We start from the raw sequence: 18,272 nt of genomic DNA, 5'->3' as shown, positions 1-18,272 counted from the left end.
AATCATTCATGCCATATGATCGTCCTGAACAGCCATCGATACCTCAGTTGGGAGAGCGGAGGACTAAGATTAGAGAGCAGATATACTTAGGCCGTTGGTTCGAAGGAAGGCTTTTTCTTCGCACGAATTAGAAATTTCATCAGCGATAACAGATCAAAAACATTCATGCATTATGACCGGTTTTAACGGCCGTCGATAGCTCAGTTGGCAGAGCGGTGGACTGTAGGAACAGAGAGCAGGTATCCATAGGTCGCTGGTTCGAATCCGGCTCGACGGAAGTCTATTTTTTCACACGAGTTTTAATTTTCATCTGCGATAACAGATCAAAATCATTCATGCTTTATGATCATTCTGAACGACCGTCGTTAGCTCAGTTGGCAGAGCGGTGGATCCATAGGTCACTGGTTCGAATCCGGCTCGACAGAATCCTTTTTCATCACACGAATTAGAAATTTCATCACCGATAACAGATCAAAATCGTTCATGCTTTATTTCCATTCCGAACGACCGTCGATAGCTTAGTTGGCAGAGTGGTGGACTGTAGGAATGAATATGAGGTATTCATAGGTGGCTGGACGGAAGTCAATTTTTACTTGAGAAATTCATCTGTAACAACAGATCAAAATCATTCATGCTTTATGACAGTTATGAGCGGCCGTGGATAGCTCAGTTGGCAGAGCGGTGCACTGTAGAAATAGAGGGCAGGTATCCATAGGTCGCTGGTCCGAATCCGGCTTGACGGAAGGCTTTTTCTTCACACGAATTAGAAATTTCATCGATAACAGATCAAAATCAATGCTTTATGACCGTCCGACCGGCCGTTGATAGCGCAGTTGGCAGAGCGGTGGATTGTAGGAATAGAGAGTTATAGTTATAACCCGCCATGGGTGGCTGGTTCGATTCCGGCTCTCTCTCTCGACGGAAGTCTGTTTTCTCAGAAGAAATTGAAATTTCATCTGCGATAACAGATCAAAATCATTCGTTCTTTATGCAGAACGGTGGACTGTAGAAATAGATAGCAGGTATCCGTAAAATGTCTTTTCGCAGAGAAGCTTAGAACACGATACTGACAATACATGAAAAATGCAAACATTTCCATCTTTGTTTCAGAAAATGAAATACAGATGGCAGCATGAACGCGAAACAAGCACTACATAATAAGTTATGGGCACACATTCCGACATGTACCAATTCGTTAAAAATTCCGTACATGAGTGAACGAGGTGAATGTGTGATTATGAAATAGTAATGACAGGTACCCGTAGGTCGCTTGTTCGAATCCGGATGTTTATTTTTTACAGAACGAATGGAAACTTGCCTTACACTTATACGAAACGATACATCTGCGATAGCAATCAGAATTATTCATTCTTCATGATCTTTCTAAACGGCCGTCGATAACTTAGTTGTTAGAGCGGTGGGCTATCGTAGTCAGGTATTTATAGATCGTTGGTTCGAATCCAGCTTGACGGAAATGAATTTCTTTTTTGCAGAGCGAGTCGAAAGTTCCATCTGCCATAAACAAACCAAAATCAAATATGAGAATGGCGACCGGCTGTTTTTTGCTTGGTTGGTGTCAGTAGTGCATGCAATTCTCTCGACTAAAATTTTCTTATTGAAGACATGCTTAAGTTGTTCTAGGAAAGTCTTTCAAGGTATCACTCGAATATAAGAAATGTTTATAAGAATATCGCTGCGTATACTAATTTATTGCATCAATGTCAGTTTCTTTTCGTAGGCTTCGTTTCTCCTGGTTTTTGTTTGCGGTATAGGTTAGTTGTTTTTACTTTAATTAAAAAAAAATCAATTATTTAATTAAGTAAATTATTTTTCGAGGTTAATGGAGTGTTTTTGCGTGGTATTTTATATCAGCAGTGTAGGTTTCAAGTGCAGCATTTTGTAACAGTGGTAAAAATAGATAGGACGAATTTTTTTGTGTCACCCGTGTCCGGGAAAAAGAGGGGTTTTACAGTATATACACATTTTGTAATGTGCCTCCGGAGGGCACAACATAAAATTATGTGTATTTTCATGGAAAACCATTACTGAATGAAAATAGAAGAGTAATTGTATTTAGGCTATGGAGTACAAAAGGTTCATTACGTTTTTATTTATACTAATATAATACCTCTGGCATCTTTTTACTCCTGCTCTTTTCCAAGAGTTGTAATTCTACGCCTTCAGCCACTATCAGCTTACGCCACTGGTAATATTCCCGTTGCATTCTTGAACAAATGCCTCACTAAATTACCGGGTAATGGATAACCCATTATTCTCATTCCCACTCACTTTTCCGAAAAGCGGGAGAGATCGGGCTTTAGCACTGTATATATAAAGCAATAGAAAGGGTATTACTCCAATATTCTGTGAGAAGAAACTTGAGAAAACGGAATCTATATGCGTAGGTGTATCGTGTTACGTCGCTATTGTTGGTGGAGTGATATCGCTTGGCACTAAAAGTAGCTTTTAGTTCGCGCTCGATGTTCAGCGAAAATTGCTCGAGAAAGAGGGACATGATTTGATTAATTCAAACCCGCTGAGATTGCATTTTATACATTCTCTTGGAAGGTTCTCATTATAATGTATTCGCGGGTAATGTATGCACTCAACGTCTCCGAGAAGAATAAGGCAACCTACGTAGGTTGTAAATGGCGGGTTAAGCTGGGAATATTACAAAGAAGACTCTTAGATCTAACATGTTTGCATGTGGGTGGGATGATTCTTTTTCCTGGATTCTCTCGATCCTTTTTGAATACCCATATAGTACGACCTCTCGACCGATAACGGACGCCCACGCATCGAAAATTACGATCTGCCAACGGGGAATGCCTGCTGATATAGTCTGTGAAGTACAGAAATTCTGAAAGTGTCCGAAATGGAAGGTGTCTACTAACGGGGTTTCGTTCATAATTGTTAGTGTCCACTGCATTTACAGTGTACGCTACAATAATAGTACGTTCTTAATGTCTAAAGGAAGAATTATAATTGTTACTCTGAAAATAGCTTTCGATCAAAAATGCGGTTGGATTCGGTTATAATGACTTAGGTTAACATGGTACTTGGACTGTAATGTCAATAAATGGAGTTCCATGGAATTCTTATTAGTCCTGCCACTATTATGTTTCTTATTAATCCTGCCGCTATTATGTTTGTTGTTAATCCTGTTCCTATTATGTTTCTCATTAATCCTGCTCCTATCACATTTCTTGTTAGTCCTGCCGCTATTATGCTTGTTATTAATGGTGCTCCTATTATGTTCCTTGTAATAATATGTCTATAAGCAATGAATTAAATGTTTCTTAGAAATAACCAGCCAGACCAGACCAGAATTGAACGTTTCCGTCGCTGCCCAGCCTTTGCAGGCTGTCTGGCGACTTACAGATCACCAGGGGTGGTATGAGAAGGAAAAAGACAAGTTTGTGCATGTGTGTAAGGTATGTAGTGTATGTGTGTGTGTAGAGAATGAATGAGCCAGGAGAGTATTGTTTACAAATCTTCGCGAAATGAATGCTCATCGAGATAAAACACAACACAATCGAAGAACAAGGGGGAAATGTCCCAAGGGAAGCAGCTGATGATATGCTACCCAAAAACCCCAACATTATAAATATTTACATAATCGAGAGACACTAACCAGAGACGTTTGAGGTACTGTTGAACCGTCATCAGTCATATAACCATAATCAAGAACGTCAAAGAAAAAGTTATAATGAAGACATGACACATACCATCTCTGTATTGTAATAACATCAGTTTCAACACGACACAAACCCAATGCACCATTTTATGCAAGCGCAAATTATGAATAAATGAGAAAAATTATTAATTGCGAAAAAAAACAAAAACATATAAATGCCTCTGAATTGCGATCACAGCATCCGCAATATCAAACAAAACTGATATTAGATTGATAAATTGTTTTGAAAAAAAAAAAAAAATCAAAATCATGAAAATGTTCTGCAAATTACATCAATTCGTCACCCAATCCACGCTCAGCAAGTCCATTGGCCTAGAGTGTACTGTGGGTATTCTAGGGTCATAATAGACAATTTCTCTAAGATGCGGGTGTTCAGAAGATCGTAGCCTGTCAAAATGAGCATTGGCAAGCTCCTTGATATAGTCCAAGATTAGTGGTAAGTCAAGATCTTTACGGATGTTTTTTCCTCTCACATACCAGGGGGCTCTGGTAAACTGACGAAGAATGATGTTCTGCTGTGTCTGTAAACGTTTCATATTTGCAAGACTGGCATGAGCCCACACTGGGGCGGCATATGTCAGAATAGGACGAATAATAGTTTTAAAAAGAATTACTTTATTCCTCAACGTTAGCCTGGCCTGTGGGAATGTGATTCTGGATAGCATCCCAACTGCTTGTGAGGCCTTAATTCTTACGTACATCACCTGAGGAGAAAATGAGAGCGACTTATCTAGTATACAACCTAGATACTTGACTTGGAGTTTTCTTGTCAACACCGTATTGCCGATGTATATGGGAGTTCTTGGAAACTTGTACCGTCTTGTGAAGAGAATATATTGACATTTTTGATGATTCAACTTTATATCGTTGTCTTGGCACCAGTCCTCAACGTCTTCAGTTGATTCTTGTAAATTTCCAATACATTTTTTCACTTTTTTGTGATTGGTCAACAGGATGGCATCGTCAGCAAATAGACCAAGCATTCCGCGCTGAGGAGCTGGGAAGTCATTGATGTATAGCGCAAAGAGCAGTGGTCCCAAACAAGAACCCTGCGGGACAGACGCTCTTATTGGTCTAACAGTTGAGAGACAGTTGCCATTTTTGACTTGGAATCTTCGATTGGAAAGGTAACTGTTTAAAAAGATGATAAAATAGTCAGGCAAACCCAGGTCAATTAGTTTGGACAATAAGGTCGTGTGATTCGTTTTGTCGAAGGCCTTACATATATCCAGACAGAGAGCACAGACATGTTCCTTGTAGTTGAACGCAGTCATCACAAACTCGGTAACTCTGTGCAGCTGAGTAACGCAAGAATGCCCCCGCCTGAATCCGTGCTGCTCACTTCGAAGAATGCTGTTGAAGGACAGGAAAGCGTCAAGACGTGAAATATAGATACGTTCAAAGACTTTAGAAATGTTACTGAGTAAGCTGATAGGTCTGAAGTTTTGAGAGAAAAGTGGGTCAGTTCCAGATTTATGAAGAGGTTTGACAATAGAAAGTTTCCAGACATTAGGAAAATAGCTTGTCTGAAGCATGCTATTAAATATATTAGTGAATGATTTGAGGATAGAAAGAGGAAGATTTTTAAGAGCGAGATTTGAAATTTCATCATGACCAGAAGCTTTTTTAGTTTTGAGTTTGTTAATCATGCCCCTGATTTCGTCAACATTGGTCAAACCGGCAGCACCCATTCCGCGCAAGGCATCCGAGCGAACTCTATCCAGGAATTCTTGAACTTTTCCATGATGAGCTGAAGCAATACTTCGAGATTGCAGACTGTTTGGCATGAATTGCTTTTCATAGTTATCAGCAAACGTTTCAACATCTCTTCATTTGTATACAACAGTTGACCATGTTCGTTTGTAATTTTGTCCACCGCTGGGGATTTTCGTTTACAGATTTTCCACGCCTTCCAAAGTGAGCCATCGGATGCTGTGGCCTCCTCAATGAAGTGGGTGAATCTCTCATTGACATATTCAGTTGTTTCTTGTCTTATTTCCTTTTCTAATCTGTTTAGAGTGGTTTTGTCAGACCGTCTTCTAAATCTTTGCCAGAGTTTTCGGACCCGGTTTTTTAGTCTGATTTTGTCCCGTAATTCTTCCGAAATGCCAAATCTGTTTTCTTTTGCCTTAATCTTCCTGGTAGAGGCTTGAATAGCTGTTTTAATTTGTTCAGTCACATCAACTACTGCATTTTCAATACAGTTCGTCTTTTAGAAATAACCAGCAATATTGTATAATTGAATTTGAATATATACATCTTAATTATAAATCAATTTTTTATTAGAATTGATCATTGTAAAAAAAGTTGTCTGCTGTTGTAAAGTAATTGGACAAAACTGTTGGTATCTTTGAAAAACCAATAGTTACAAGCGTGACTGGAACGCGTAACTTGAGGTTAATTTTTTGTTATCAATTTAATGTGATAGATGGCAGCAGCTTCATTTTCTCGCAATCCCTATTCAACAGAAATTTTCTTTGTAATTTAACAAATTTTATACATTCGAAACCGGTTTTTAGGTTCATAACATGAACCGAAATACAATTTTTAGTGAGGCTTTTGAAATTCCTTCCTCTCACCTGTCATGTTCCCTCACATTTTACTCGAAGGTGTAATGTTGGCCAAAATTTCCCGGTTTTTACCAATAAATGCAGAATTTTTGTGGTAGTTCGTACAGGTTTTTAATTTGCGTAAGAACTAATAAAATCAATTTTTATAAATTAAATTTGCGGAAATGTTTGAATTATGAAAATTCAAACTCATGGATTTTTAGGTTTTCATCCAGTGGACTGTGCCATAAAACACGGCCGCAAGCATAGGCTAAGATAGACTTGGAAGTCTGGGGGGGGGGGCACGGTCATTATTGCTGGGGAGCACGATGATGATGATGTCAATTCATATATACACTCATACATTAGATCAGTCGACTCCACCTTTGACGCTGGGGGAACAATGCCCCCACGCCCCCCCCCCGTATCTCCGCCCATGGCCACAAGTTTGGACAGCATGCTCATCTGGCGCATCCTCACGGTACAGATGACTAACTTGGTGCTCAAACTCAGGGCCAACCGCACCAAACACGAGAGCTCAATGCAAAATAGTCACGAGAAGTCCTTCTTGGGAGAACAATTTTCGCTAATTTGTTACATTATTCAGAATGTCATAACATTTTCCTGCTTGTGGCGCAGCTGCCTTGCTCTGAAAAACTAAATGGTTTTGCAATAGATATTTTCTAGTGGATATGGGCCCCCTTTTATGGGCACCTTCCTTGCGACACGTGTTGTCGCACCAGGCCCCCATGTTTTTGGCGCCCCGCAATTACGGTAACATTTTCTTTCATAAATTTTAAAAGTCTGCGTTTTTTCATTTAGAAAGAAACAATTCTGAAATTATTTCTTTTTCATAAATTCTAACTCTCTCTCCCATATATGAAATTATAACTTTTTTAAAAATCCCGAATTTTCATCGATTCTGAAATGTTGAAAATTCCCATCGATTCTGAAACTATATCTTTCATATATTCTGAATTTTGGTAATTTTCATTTCCTGAAATATATATATATATATATATATGGCTATATATATTGGCTATATTCACATGTGTAGTTGGATTCGTATATATAAACAGTGTGTGTGTATATATATATATATATATATATATATATATATATATATTCCTCCCAAATATTTTCGATATCATCACGCCCAAATAAGTAGCTACTATAACTGCAATAATACATAATGCATTTCTGTTGCATAATATGGTTGTGATTCAACACAGCTACTACTTAACCGTAACTGCACATATCATACACACATTCCGCTACAGAATTTCTAACGAATTGGCACATGCCAGAATGCTTGTTCTCTCTCTCCCTCTCCGTGTGCGTGTGTGCGACCCCTAACATACTGTATTTATGTTGTCATAATTGTGCTTTTTTTCGAGTTCTTGTTGATACTGCCATCTGTCTTCCACATTTTGAAGTAAACATTAGAATGAGTAAATTTCCATGTTATGTCAGTATTGTGTTGTAGGTCTGCCTGCTCCGTGCGGAGAAGACTTTTAGAATTGGGAGAGTGATTCAACACTGAGAACTGAACAAACAGTGCAAGGCCAACACCTCCCATACATCAGATCTTAGCTGTATGGGAGATGTTGACTAAAACATCCCTTGAAGGAAAATTTTAGCCAACGCCTTAAATTCATCAGTATAATGTCCTATGAGAAATATTTTTCCAGATGTCCTGGATTTTACTGAGGAATTTGTGATGAGTTCCGGTTGCATGATCTGTCAGACCAGACGCGACCCGGGCTCTGTCCCTTCCGGGATGTAAGCCCTTTACCCCTGTGGGTTGCAACGTGCTGGGGAGAAGTTGCATGATCTGGCCACCCTGCATAAGCGTGAAGCATGGGTCCCACCATCCTGGAGAAAGGCCTCCCCTCAAGAAATACTTTTGACTGACCCTTCCGAAGGGGAATTTATACCGTGAGAAAACAAAAAATTATGAAAATCGGTTGGATCTCTTTCAGACCAACTCTTTTGGAGGCCATCGAGTGAATTTAAAATATTGGTGAGAGCTCTCAAATCCAATGTGTCGATGGGTAATAGGGAGATGGTGGCTAATATTGGGGATAGGTGAACTCGGGCCCTCCACACCAGTATGATTTGACAGTGATAGTCTTATCATATTATACACATTCAACCTTTTCGTTGAACATGACCAAACCTCCAACAGCTGTTTCTTGCAGAGCTTATTTTTATCCCGTTGATAGTGGGTGTGAAGTACCGGCCACTATACTCTTTACCGTCTCCATCACTAGAGATCCAATTCAAGCCGTGGCAAGATGATAGCTTAACTACTATCATAGAATGAATCAAGGATTATTCTAATTAGCAGCGATCTTGCGAACCATACATTACCAATCACTGACCTACCGAATTTAATTTTTTCCTCAGTATCCTATTTCTATAACCTAAATGCACATCAATTGATTAGAGATTCTGCAGTACAGTAAAACTTCGATTAACCGTCAGTTTCTGTTATTCATCGTCATATAAAAAAAATTCCGAAAAACAGCCCCAGGTTTTAAAGTCCAAAAGATCGGATCACTGCTATAGTTTGTGCAAATGCCACCAGTAATCATAGGTTACACCCGCTTGTAATTGGTAAATCCAAAAAACCACGTCCTTCCAGAAAAGTGAATATGAACGCATTGCCTCTGAACTATTATTGGGCACTTTATTGGGTATAAGCCCAATAAAGTGCTTGGATGGACAACACAAATTTTTCAGAATGGTTCCACAACGCTCCTCAAGCTAGAGCTCATATAGCCGAAATAACAATTACCGCAGGAAGCACTTCTGTTAATGGACAATTCCCCGACAAAACCCTCTTGTGAATTCAAAACTGATGATGACAAAATAGCATGCATCTTTCTCCCGGCGAATACAACTCCACTTATCCAGCCTATGGACCAGGGCATAATTGAAAGTATGAAGCGACGTTGCAGAAAAGCTTTTATCGAAGGCTTGCTTTCATCTGATGATGCCATGACTGCCAAAGAATTTTGCAAGAGATACAGCATAAAGGTTGCTGTTTTCAATGTCACCACTGCCTGGACAGACCTTATATTGATGAAGTTTATATGATCGTTTTGTAAAATTAAATGAAAATATGTATGTATTATTCACTTTTAAAAAATTTTATTTTCCTTTTCGTCTCGATCCCGCAGTGAAATCACATTACTGTACATGTGTATTAAGAGATTTCTGGTATCCGTCACAATTCCGGTCCGAACAGTGATGGTTAATCGAAGTTTTAATGTAATTTCAATTAACTAGGATTGGTTGATTTGAAAAATTACAACACAAGACCACATATTTCTCTCATAGCTGTCATTTTGTAATATATATGAATGCACGAATTTTAATATATTGTATATAATAGTTGAGAAAATATGTGAAATTAGCTTACTTTTGTTTGCAACAGATGTCACCTCCACAACAACCAAATTTTTCCTAATCTTTCAATACTAAGATTATTTATTTTACAAAACGTTATTACGTTTACTACGCTATTGCAATGTTGCTCAACTTTCAGGAGAGCGCGGTCCCCTTGAATGTGCCGCGGATCACTTGAGTAATCCGGAAATGTGTCGCGGGCCGCTTAAGTGATCTGAAAGTGTGTCACGGGTCATTTGAATGATCTATCAATGTGCCACGAGTCAGTTAGGCACATCAGTGTTTCCTAGGGCCATATTTAGCCCACTGGCTATGGGTTGAGCATATATATATGCGCTAATGCATTATTGTTGTACGTTTCTGGGCTGAAAAATGTAGATGTATTATAACATAACTAATGTACTAGGATCACCGTACGATTTGGGAATTATCATGGATGAGCGGCTTAGGTTTTCTGAACATTGTTCACCAATGGTCAAAAAAGCTTGCAGAATGCTCGGTTTCCTTTTCGAAAAAGGTCTCTTCGAGTTTTGCAAAAGTCATTCTTCTGCTTTTGAGAGCTTAGTTCGTCCTGTTTTAGAGTATGCTGTAAAGTTTTGGAGACCAAAAATACCTACAGAGAGAAAAACTTGCTAACTTTTCCGACACAACTCTGCCTCTTTTGAGGAAACCGAAGTAAGGTGCTTTGCATCAGTCCGGGGTTGTGAGCGGTTCTATCTATCTATCTACAGAGAGAAATGGAGTTGGTTGGGAGGGGGGGGGGTGCAGAGAAGAGCTACGGGTGTCCTTGTTGGCACACGGGGCTATATGATTAACGTGTTCAAAATTTTCAACGGGATGGATAGGATGGCCAATGAATTATTAGTACGCCACCAATCGACTGCTCCGGTCCTGGAGAAGGACCCCCAAGGCTGGGTATTTGGTGGACCCCCAAGCCAGACTTTTCACTATCCCTTCTGAATATTTAGGGCCCTTAATGAATGTATATCGTGAAAAAAACCAAAAATTATATAAATTGGGTTGGAGCCCTGTCAGCCCTACCCTTGTGATGGAAATGGACACCAGTATCATTTAGTAAAGGGCAACTCCAGATTGTAGTTTCGCGGGGAGTTTTTCCTCTAATAGGGTTGTTAATAAATGGAACAGCTTACTTCCGGGGGTCGTGAATTCTATCTCAATTGATGCGTTCAAAAAAGAATACGATACACATATTTAGATATATCGTCAAGTTCTCCATACTTAAATTAGGCAACCATAATTTTTTTTATGGGCAGTGTATTATATTTTATCAGAATTATAGTGTTTCTTTAATTTTTTTGGCTTTATTGGGACGCTGTATTTTTGATATAGTTTAGATACATATATTAGATATGCATACTTTTTATGACATCTTTTTCTCACCCGCCTAACACATAGCAATACAAAACATGATAAACACAAGTTCTTGAAAATCATTAAAACTCCCATAATTGAATAAAAATGTCTTTTTTTGAAAATTAAAATACGAAGAAAACGTCTCTAAAAACAATCTTCCGAACACTGGCAAATTTCTTAAAAATACGTGTCTATAGACTTCAACTTCACATTGTTACCGAAAGACGAAACTATTTTACATATCTCCGAATCGATGGAGAAATACAAGAATATAATTCCAAATATTATCGAAAATACTCACTTTGAGAGTATCTTCCAACCACTTGTAATGAGTATTAACCGCTTCAACACCGCCATATAACAAAAAGAAGTAAACTTCCGTGCTCATTATAACGAAATGAATAGGCCCAACTTTGAAACTACAAATAAATAAATACAAAATAACATATAGTGAGAGAATAATCCACACAAGCAGAAAAAAATACAATTCCAAATTTCCATTCGAATATATCGGAAAAACTACGAAGGAATTAGACTCTAGATTAATTTGAAGAAGATTTAATTGAAAGCTACTGAAGCGTATGTGGATTCCAATCAGAATCAGTTGCTTAAATGGAAATTTTTAATAAGGTGTATTCGAGAGATCTCTCTGGAAGTACTTACTTATCTGTGATTCGGTGAGCCGTAATAGAAGCAGATATTAATGCACTGAGATTTTATTTGTTTCTTACTTTTTGTTGTGGATGTATGTAACGAAGATTATGTATATTAGACGGTGACGGAAATTAAAATCTCTCCGCCATTGTTCGTCCGCAGATGGCTGTTCGTTTATTTAGACGTTGTTGTCGGTGGTTTTCGCAGGATGTGTCAGTCTTCCTTGCGTATAAAGATATTATTATTAATCGCTTTATTAAACTCACTGGATATGCCAAGAGTGCCATAAAATTATGTTGATACCGGAGTTTTAATATTGATAGACCTAATGCATTAAGCCCTTTGTTACGTTGCGCCTCGTTATAACGCCCATTTGGATATTTCGCTTCCCCTTTTTGTTAGAAGCGCTGTTAAAAATGTCACACGTTAATAAAGACGTCGGTTATATCGCGTATTTGGTGTATAGCTTTACTTTTGTCTCCTCTGACATGGGGTGGGGGTCACTGTTACCCCATTATTATTCAATTCAAATTTTATGTGAAATGAAACTTTCAATCATTATGGTTGTTATAAATAATAATAATGGTTGATAGGATGGACAATGAACTTTTAGTACACCGCCAATCGACTGCTTTTACAAGGGGACACCAGTATCGATTGGTGAGGGACAATGCAAGGTTATGGTGTCGCAGGGAATTTTTCTCTAATAGGGTTGTTAATGAATGGAATAGCTTACCCCCGGAGGTAGTAAATTGTAACACAATTGGCACGTTTAAAAAGAAATACAATAAACATGTTGGGGTAAATCGAGAAGCTATACATTCTTAGAATAAGACAACCATAAGTATTCTTTATGGGCATTGTATAATATTTTATCATGTGTATATATTGTTTGTAATTTGTGTTAATTGCATTTTTAATTGGGTTGCTGTATTTTTGACATATATGACATCCATCTTTTTCTCAGCCACCTCGTTGGGCATTTTGCCTGTTGTGGCGTTGTATTTGATATATTGGTTAATTAAAAACACAAAAGTTTCAGAAATCGTGCAGCGTGTTCAAGAAAAGTGGTTCTTAATAAGTAGTTATACCCGAAGAGCAACTTTGCAAATGACTCCTAGTCTATACCACACTCGCTCCCGCAAAAGGAGCAAGTACATTTTCCATAATTTTGGCTTTGCTTTTCTTTTGCACCACACACAACTCCAATCCATCGCCCTGGTGGGCAAATTTATTACCTCCGTCCTTCCTGGAGAAGTGAGATGTGTCGGAGGTGTGTTTTAGCTAACAGTCTATGTGCGTATGTAGTACTGTGCGTGAAATTAGTGCTGCCATCTATATTTAAAATAAATTGGGAGTGAAGTGTAATGAATGAATATATTATATGAATCAATGCAGGGTCTGTGGTGACACTTTTTGACGGGGAGATTGGTTCGCATTCGCTCTTCGATCCAATATTGCTTTGTTCTGGAATGGATCTTACTGAACCTATAGCAACCTGCCATGCAGCTGTGCGGTCGTGTAGTGATAGTGACGACCGCTGTGGTGGCCGAGTGGTCATAGTGACGGACTAGCGTCGCGAGGTCCCAGGTTCAAACCCCACCGTCACCACAGTGGTGGTTGACTAAAGTTGGTTTTCTGTGGTTCCCAACTTAAGTTCTGGGAACTTCAAGTTTCCAAAGTCTCGCCACAGAGAGCAACAGACCTACAAGCAGTACAAACGTAATTCAATCATAACACATCACTCACTTCATTTCAGAAATATAGACGGCAGCACTAAAAAATCAAACACTGCATACGCACTCAAAGACTATTAGGCACACACACGCACAGTTACACTTCCGGCACAACTCACTAGGTAGTAAATCGCCCATAGAGGGTGATAGACCTGAGTTGTGTTCGATTTGAAAGAAAAAAAAAGTTATAGTGACAGGCTTGTATCATGAGGACCCAGGTTCGAACTTCCTCTCCGGTTGAAGGTTGAAGGGGGTTGCTGAATGGAGTTTTCTGTGGTTCCCAACTTCGAGTTGCGAGTGCGAGCTGATTTTCCAGTTGAAATGTCTCGCCGCACAGAGCAACAGACCTACAATCATAAGGCGTAAAAGGATACAAAGGGATAACAAGAGGAAAATTTGAAAAAAGACAGCGTTAAATGCAGAAAAACCATTTTACTCGCATTTAACGCTGTTCTTTCCCAAATTTCCTCCGTTTCTCGGATTCGAATATCTCAGTGCTCTTGGAACCATGGATTTTGTTTTTGGGGGGGGGGGGCTCAAAAGAGACAGGGCAACAATTTTCTAATTAGAAGTTGGAGTACAGAGGGACTGTATAAAAATTTAGATTTTTTCACTTTGTTACTCACTGTACTTTTACTCTCAAAACCACTACAGGGTAATTTTTGAACGCCTGTTGCGCATTAAATTGGTTGGAATCATATCTTTACGACGGACGGTTGATGAAGCCGTGCCAGCACTTACAGGACACCCTGTATACCGGTGATTCCCAACGTGGGCGATGGAATGTTCCAGGGGGCGGTAGAAGCTCTACGGGTATAAAATAGGATCCTATGGGGTAGATTGCGTTGGGGGCGATGGGACAAAAAGGTTGGGAAACTATGCTGTATACTAATCATTTCATTCATATTCGCTGGATATAAACAAATATTAGATAAAATAAAAAATGAAGGCTGTACAGTCAAACCTCGTTAGTGCGTCACCCGGTTAACACGTCACTCCGCTTACCAGGTCACTTTTTGGAAGTCCCAATTGTCCTCAGACAGGAATTGGTACAACTATGGCTTACTCCGTTTAACGAGTCACTCCGCTTACTAAGTCATATTGTTGCTCTCCCAAGAGTGACTCAGGTTTGACTGTACATGCTTGGAGTAACGCTGAACGTTTTTATCAGATCCTGGAATTCCTTCACTATAATCTTGTAATTTTTCTTTTTAGAAAAATCAGTCATTTTAAGTTGGTCACCGATTTCGAAACTACTGTCGATCCTCACATATTCTTACTTTTTTGCCTAGAACATGCCTCCAAATGATACCGATAGTGAAGGGGGAGCTGATGTTTCCCGAATACAAAATCGAATTTTAATCGGATTGATTGATTCGATTAACTCAACTAAAATTTTTAACTGCGATTAACAATTAATCGATTAATCGGACCAGCCCTAATAGACACACACACACACACACACACACACAATATTTTTCACCGTGTTCATTCCATGTTTCCCAGAACTGCTGAACACAGTTGAATCCCGTTTTAACGAATACTGTTACAGCGAAAAAAATCTGTTGTAACGAACGTTTTTCTAATCCCCAGATAAGTTTACATAGGAACATTACAAAAACTTGACGTTTCTTTATAAGGAAATTTCGTCATAACGAACTGATTTCTCCGGTCTCTTGGAGTGCGTTATAACGGGATTCGACTGTATATCGTCCCCCTCATGCTAGAAGCACAAATGTGCAATGAATGTCCTTGGGAGAAAAAAAAAAGAACGTCGGGGTAATGACGTTTGAATGTTTGTTCTCCCTATGTTACTCTATGGAAGTTATTTTCCTCAAATGAATTCACGTGCGCTTCAATAGGGATACGCATTCACGTTTCAGGCAAAACTTAGATAGTAAAATAAGGTATCTAACCAGCTGAAAAAATGTGAAATTCGCACATTCGTGCTTCTAGCAAGTGGGGTGGGGGAATGATGCGTGATCTACTTCTGATTGAACTTTTGCAACGAATGCAATGCCATCTATGATTCTTTGCAAGAATAAAGCACATATAAAAATATCCTCGTTTCTTTTTGCAGAAAAAAAGCTCGTGTTCAAAAATCATTATAATATGCTATTCGCATTCCTCTAAAGCCATTCGTACCTAATTATCTATTTACAGAAGTCCTTTAAAAATTCTGAAAAGCCATCGTTCTCTGAAAACGGTAATGGAAATTTGACATAATAGAACGAACAAAAGTGGTTGCATTACGTACCTGTACCATAAGTTGTCCGGAGTACCAGGCATGTCGAATCTCGCTTTATAATTTGTGTAATTCCTGAAAAGGATATTCAGAAATTTGCTGCTTATATGGATATATGTTAAGTTTTTTCTTCATTTATAAATTTTTAATATATATATGTTTTAAAAAATATTCCAGAAATTTAAAATATATATACACATGTACATAATAATTATAAGTTTCGATAGAAAGGCAATTAATTAATTAATTACGTTTCGATAGAAAGGCAATTAATTAATTAATTAATGTTCCGGTTTTCATACCAGTTGAAAGCTTCGTGATTTCCCACTGAAACCATGTAAGGAACTCTCGCTGCTGCTGGTTCTATCATGTTCATGAACTTGTCACCGACACGACCGCTATCCTAAACGCATACAAAACAAAAAATAATTACACTGAAGATGAATGAATTATTTGGTTATACAAAAGATAAATAATTACCGACATAATGAAAGATTTCTGATGCACCATTTGATGATGACTAATTATCTACTAATTGTATTCGCATCAAATATTAGCGTTCATTAATATAGTTAAACGCAAAAAAATCATTGCTTTGTAGTGATTGCTTATAAGAAAAAAAAAATATTTATATTATTTTGAAAAATTAGAGAGCACATCACCAGAATGTTAATTGTTTCATCGATGATTAATTGTACAATTGCCAACTAACATAAAGAAAACACTTACCGTGTGCAAGTCATAAGCAATATCTCCTACGGAATAAAATAGTAATTATATTAATTATATCAGGCTACGAAATGCAAATACGACAGTTTTTAAAATCAGTTTCCCAAACTAATCAGTTATTTAATTTTCCTCGAGGATAATTATATTTCACGTAAATCAAATAAAACAAAAGTGGAATTTAATTAAAATTTCTAGATTAATCTTGTATTTAAAGTTGAATATATATATAAACTAAAATCAATAAGTGTGTGTTGTGAATAAATCACACTTTAATCGATATTATCGATAGATATGGAACACACATTTCGAAAATTACTTAGATTTAATTTGAAAATCAGTCACAAAACGAATGAATTATTGATAATTAATTTACCATTATGCAAAATCACGTCGACAGTTTCATTGACGGCTTCCCTAGCCAATTTCCTTGCCGAAGTACCTCCTCTGTAGCCTAAATCCCCGAAAACGATGATCTGAGGACTCCAATCGGTACCATCTTGAAGAGTCCGGAATTTGTACACTGCGCTCCAAGTACTACCATCTCCGCATCTGTACCCTTATACATTTGAAACAAAAAAAAAAAAAATGCTTGATTTACTTCAATCATAAAACCAAAATATGTAGAGACACGTAGTTTATTCTTTCTACACTATAAAGTCAGTGTTCACTTCGGAGATTAGACATATCTTTTCGAATTTCTAAAAAAATATTTTGCGAATTTGAAATAAATATTTAAAATAAATGCGATTGTCACGTATTCCCAAGAGATCTTTACGATCTGTCCAGGGAATGAGTTAGTGTTAGTAGACATATCTATGCCCGATAGATAGCCTCTGGGTTCGGGACCCAGACCTACACAGTCAGAGGCTAGCACCCTAACTACTCAACTGCCAGGCGGCAAAATTGTTATGAAATTTCGGGCATGTAAACACAATGATTAAACTTACATTTTCCAGTGAGGATTCAGTACATTCAGGGAACCTCTCCAGAATGATCGGATCAACAAGAAATTAAAAAAAAGAAAGAAAAGAAAAAAAAACAATGATGTTTAATCAACTTTGTATCATAAGAAACTGCAAATAATTCGTAACATACATTTAATATTTTACTTGCTGTGTGCTATGTTTGCTTTTTTTGACGTGAATACTTCTTTTAAATCACCTGACGATACTTGGAGCATTCGCAAAAAGTTCGTGTCGAAATTCTTCAAACGCTCATATCTCAGGAAGCACCCAATGCAAGTCAAAAAATAGATAGTATCGTCAGATACGTATTGCAAAGATGCATTTCCAATGATATTTTACTTCAGTTTCAATATATCTTCCTGTCTGGGCACCAGGCTCGCTGCCCTGATTCGTAACAAATTTTTTTCCACTATATCTCGAGCAGTTCATAACGAAAATAGACGATACTGGCATCAATTGTCAGCTATTCGAAAGACAAAGCCGATGATAATGGCATTTATGTCAGTACCTACCAAGAAATTCAAGGCACAAAAGACGTGTTCACATCAAAACTTGCGGCCGTGTCTATGATACAGCCTACCCCAATTATTTTTCTTCTGGAAAAAACATGAAGATGATGAAACATGTAAATACATTTACATGCGAAGTTTTCAACCAAATTTTATGAAACTTACAGAATACTCAACAACGTGTTATAAAAATATCATTTTTAAATTTACAACGGATATTAAGGTGATATGAGCATGATATGAGGGAAAATACATTTCAAGTACGCATGCGCCAGAGATATCAATTTTATTTGTTCATAATTTGTGATTGCCACACGGCAACTTATATAAAAGTATATTTGTGTATCGAAGGGTTTAAAATTTCAAAAGATGTCGATGATATAGTGATATATGCACTTAA

At 37.9% G+C, this 18,272-nt stretch overlaps 1 protein-coding gene and 1 non-coding gene across 2 annotated transcripts in view; one reads left to right on the top strand and one right to left on the bottom strand.

Moving 5' to 3' along the window:
• The window catches only part of LOC149082617 (acid phosphatase type 7-like), a 41,498-nt gene that overhangs the window by 14,982 nt on the left and 8,244 nt on the right, over nt 1-18,272 (bottom strand). Inside the window, exons 3-7 of the mRNA XM_089235882.1 lie at nt 16,772-16,954; nt 16,399-16,424; nt 15,972-16,072; nt 15,682-15,744; nt 11,336-11,453 (exon numbers count right to left, since the gene is read on the bottom strand). Coding sequence (XP_089092008.1) covers nt 11,336-11,453; nt 15,682-15,744; nt 15,972-16,072; nt 16,399-16,424; nt 16,772-16,954 — 491 coding nt within the window. The remainder of the gene's footprint in view (nt 1-11,335; nt 11,454-15,681; nt 15,745-15,971; nt 16,073-16,398; nt 16,425-16,771; nt 16,955-18,272) is intronic.
• TRNAY-GUA (transfer RNA tyrosine (anticodon GUA)) lies at nt 190-277 on the top strand. The gene is given in 2 exon segments: nt 190-226; nt 242-277. It is a non-coding gene; the product is annotated as a tRNA-Tyr (tRNA).

This window comes from Pholcus phalangioides, unplaced genomic scaffold, assembly GCF_987345545.1.
Source record: "Pholcus phalangioides strain wild (caught in Gottingen) unplaced genomic scaffold, Ppha-v1.0 ptg000009l_1, whole genome shotgun sequence".
Classification (NCBI taxonomy): domain Eukaryota; kingdom Metazoa; phylum Arthropoda; class Arachnida; order Araneae; family Pholcidae; genus Pholcus; species Pholcus phalangioides.
This window is presented reverse-complemented; position numbering and strand designations above follow the sequence as displayed.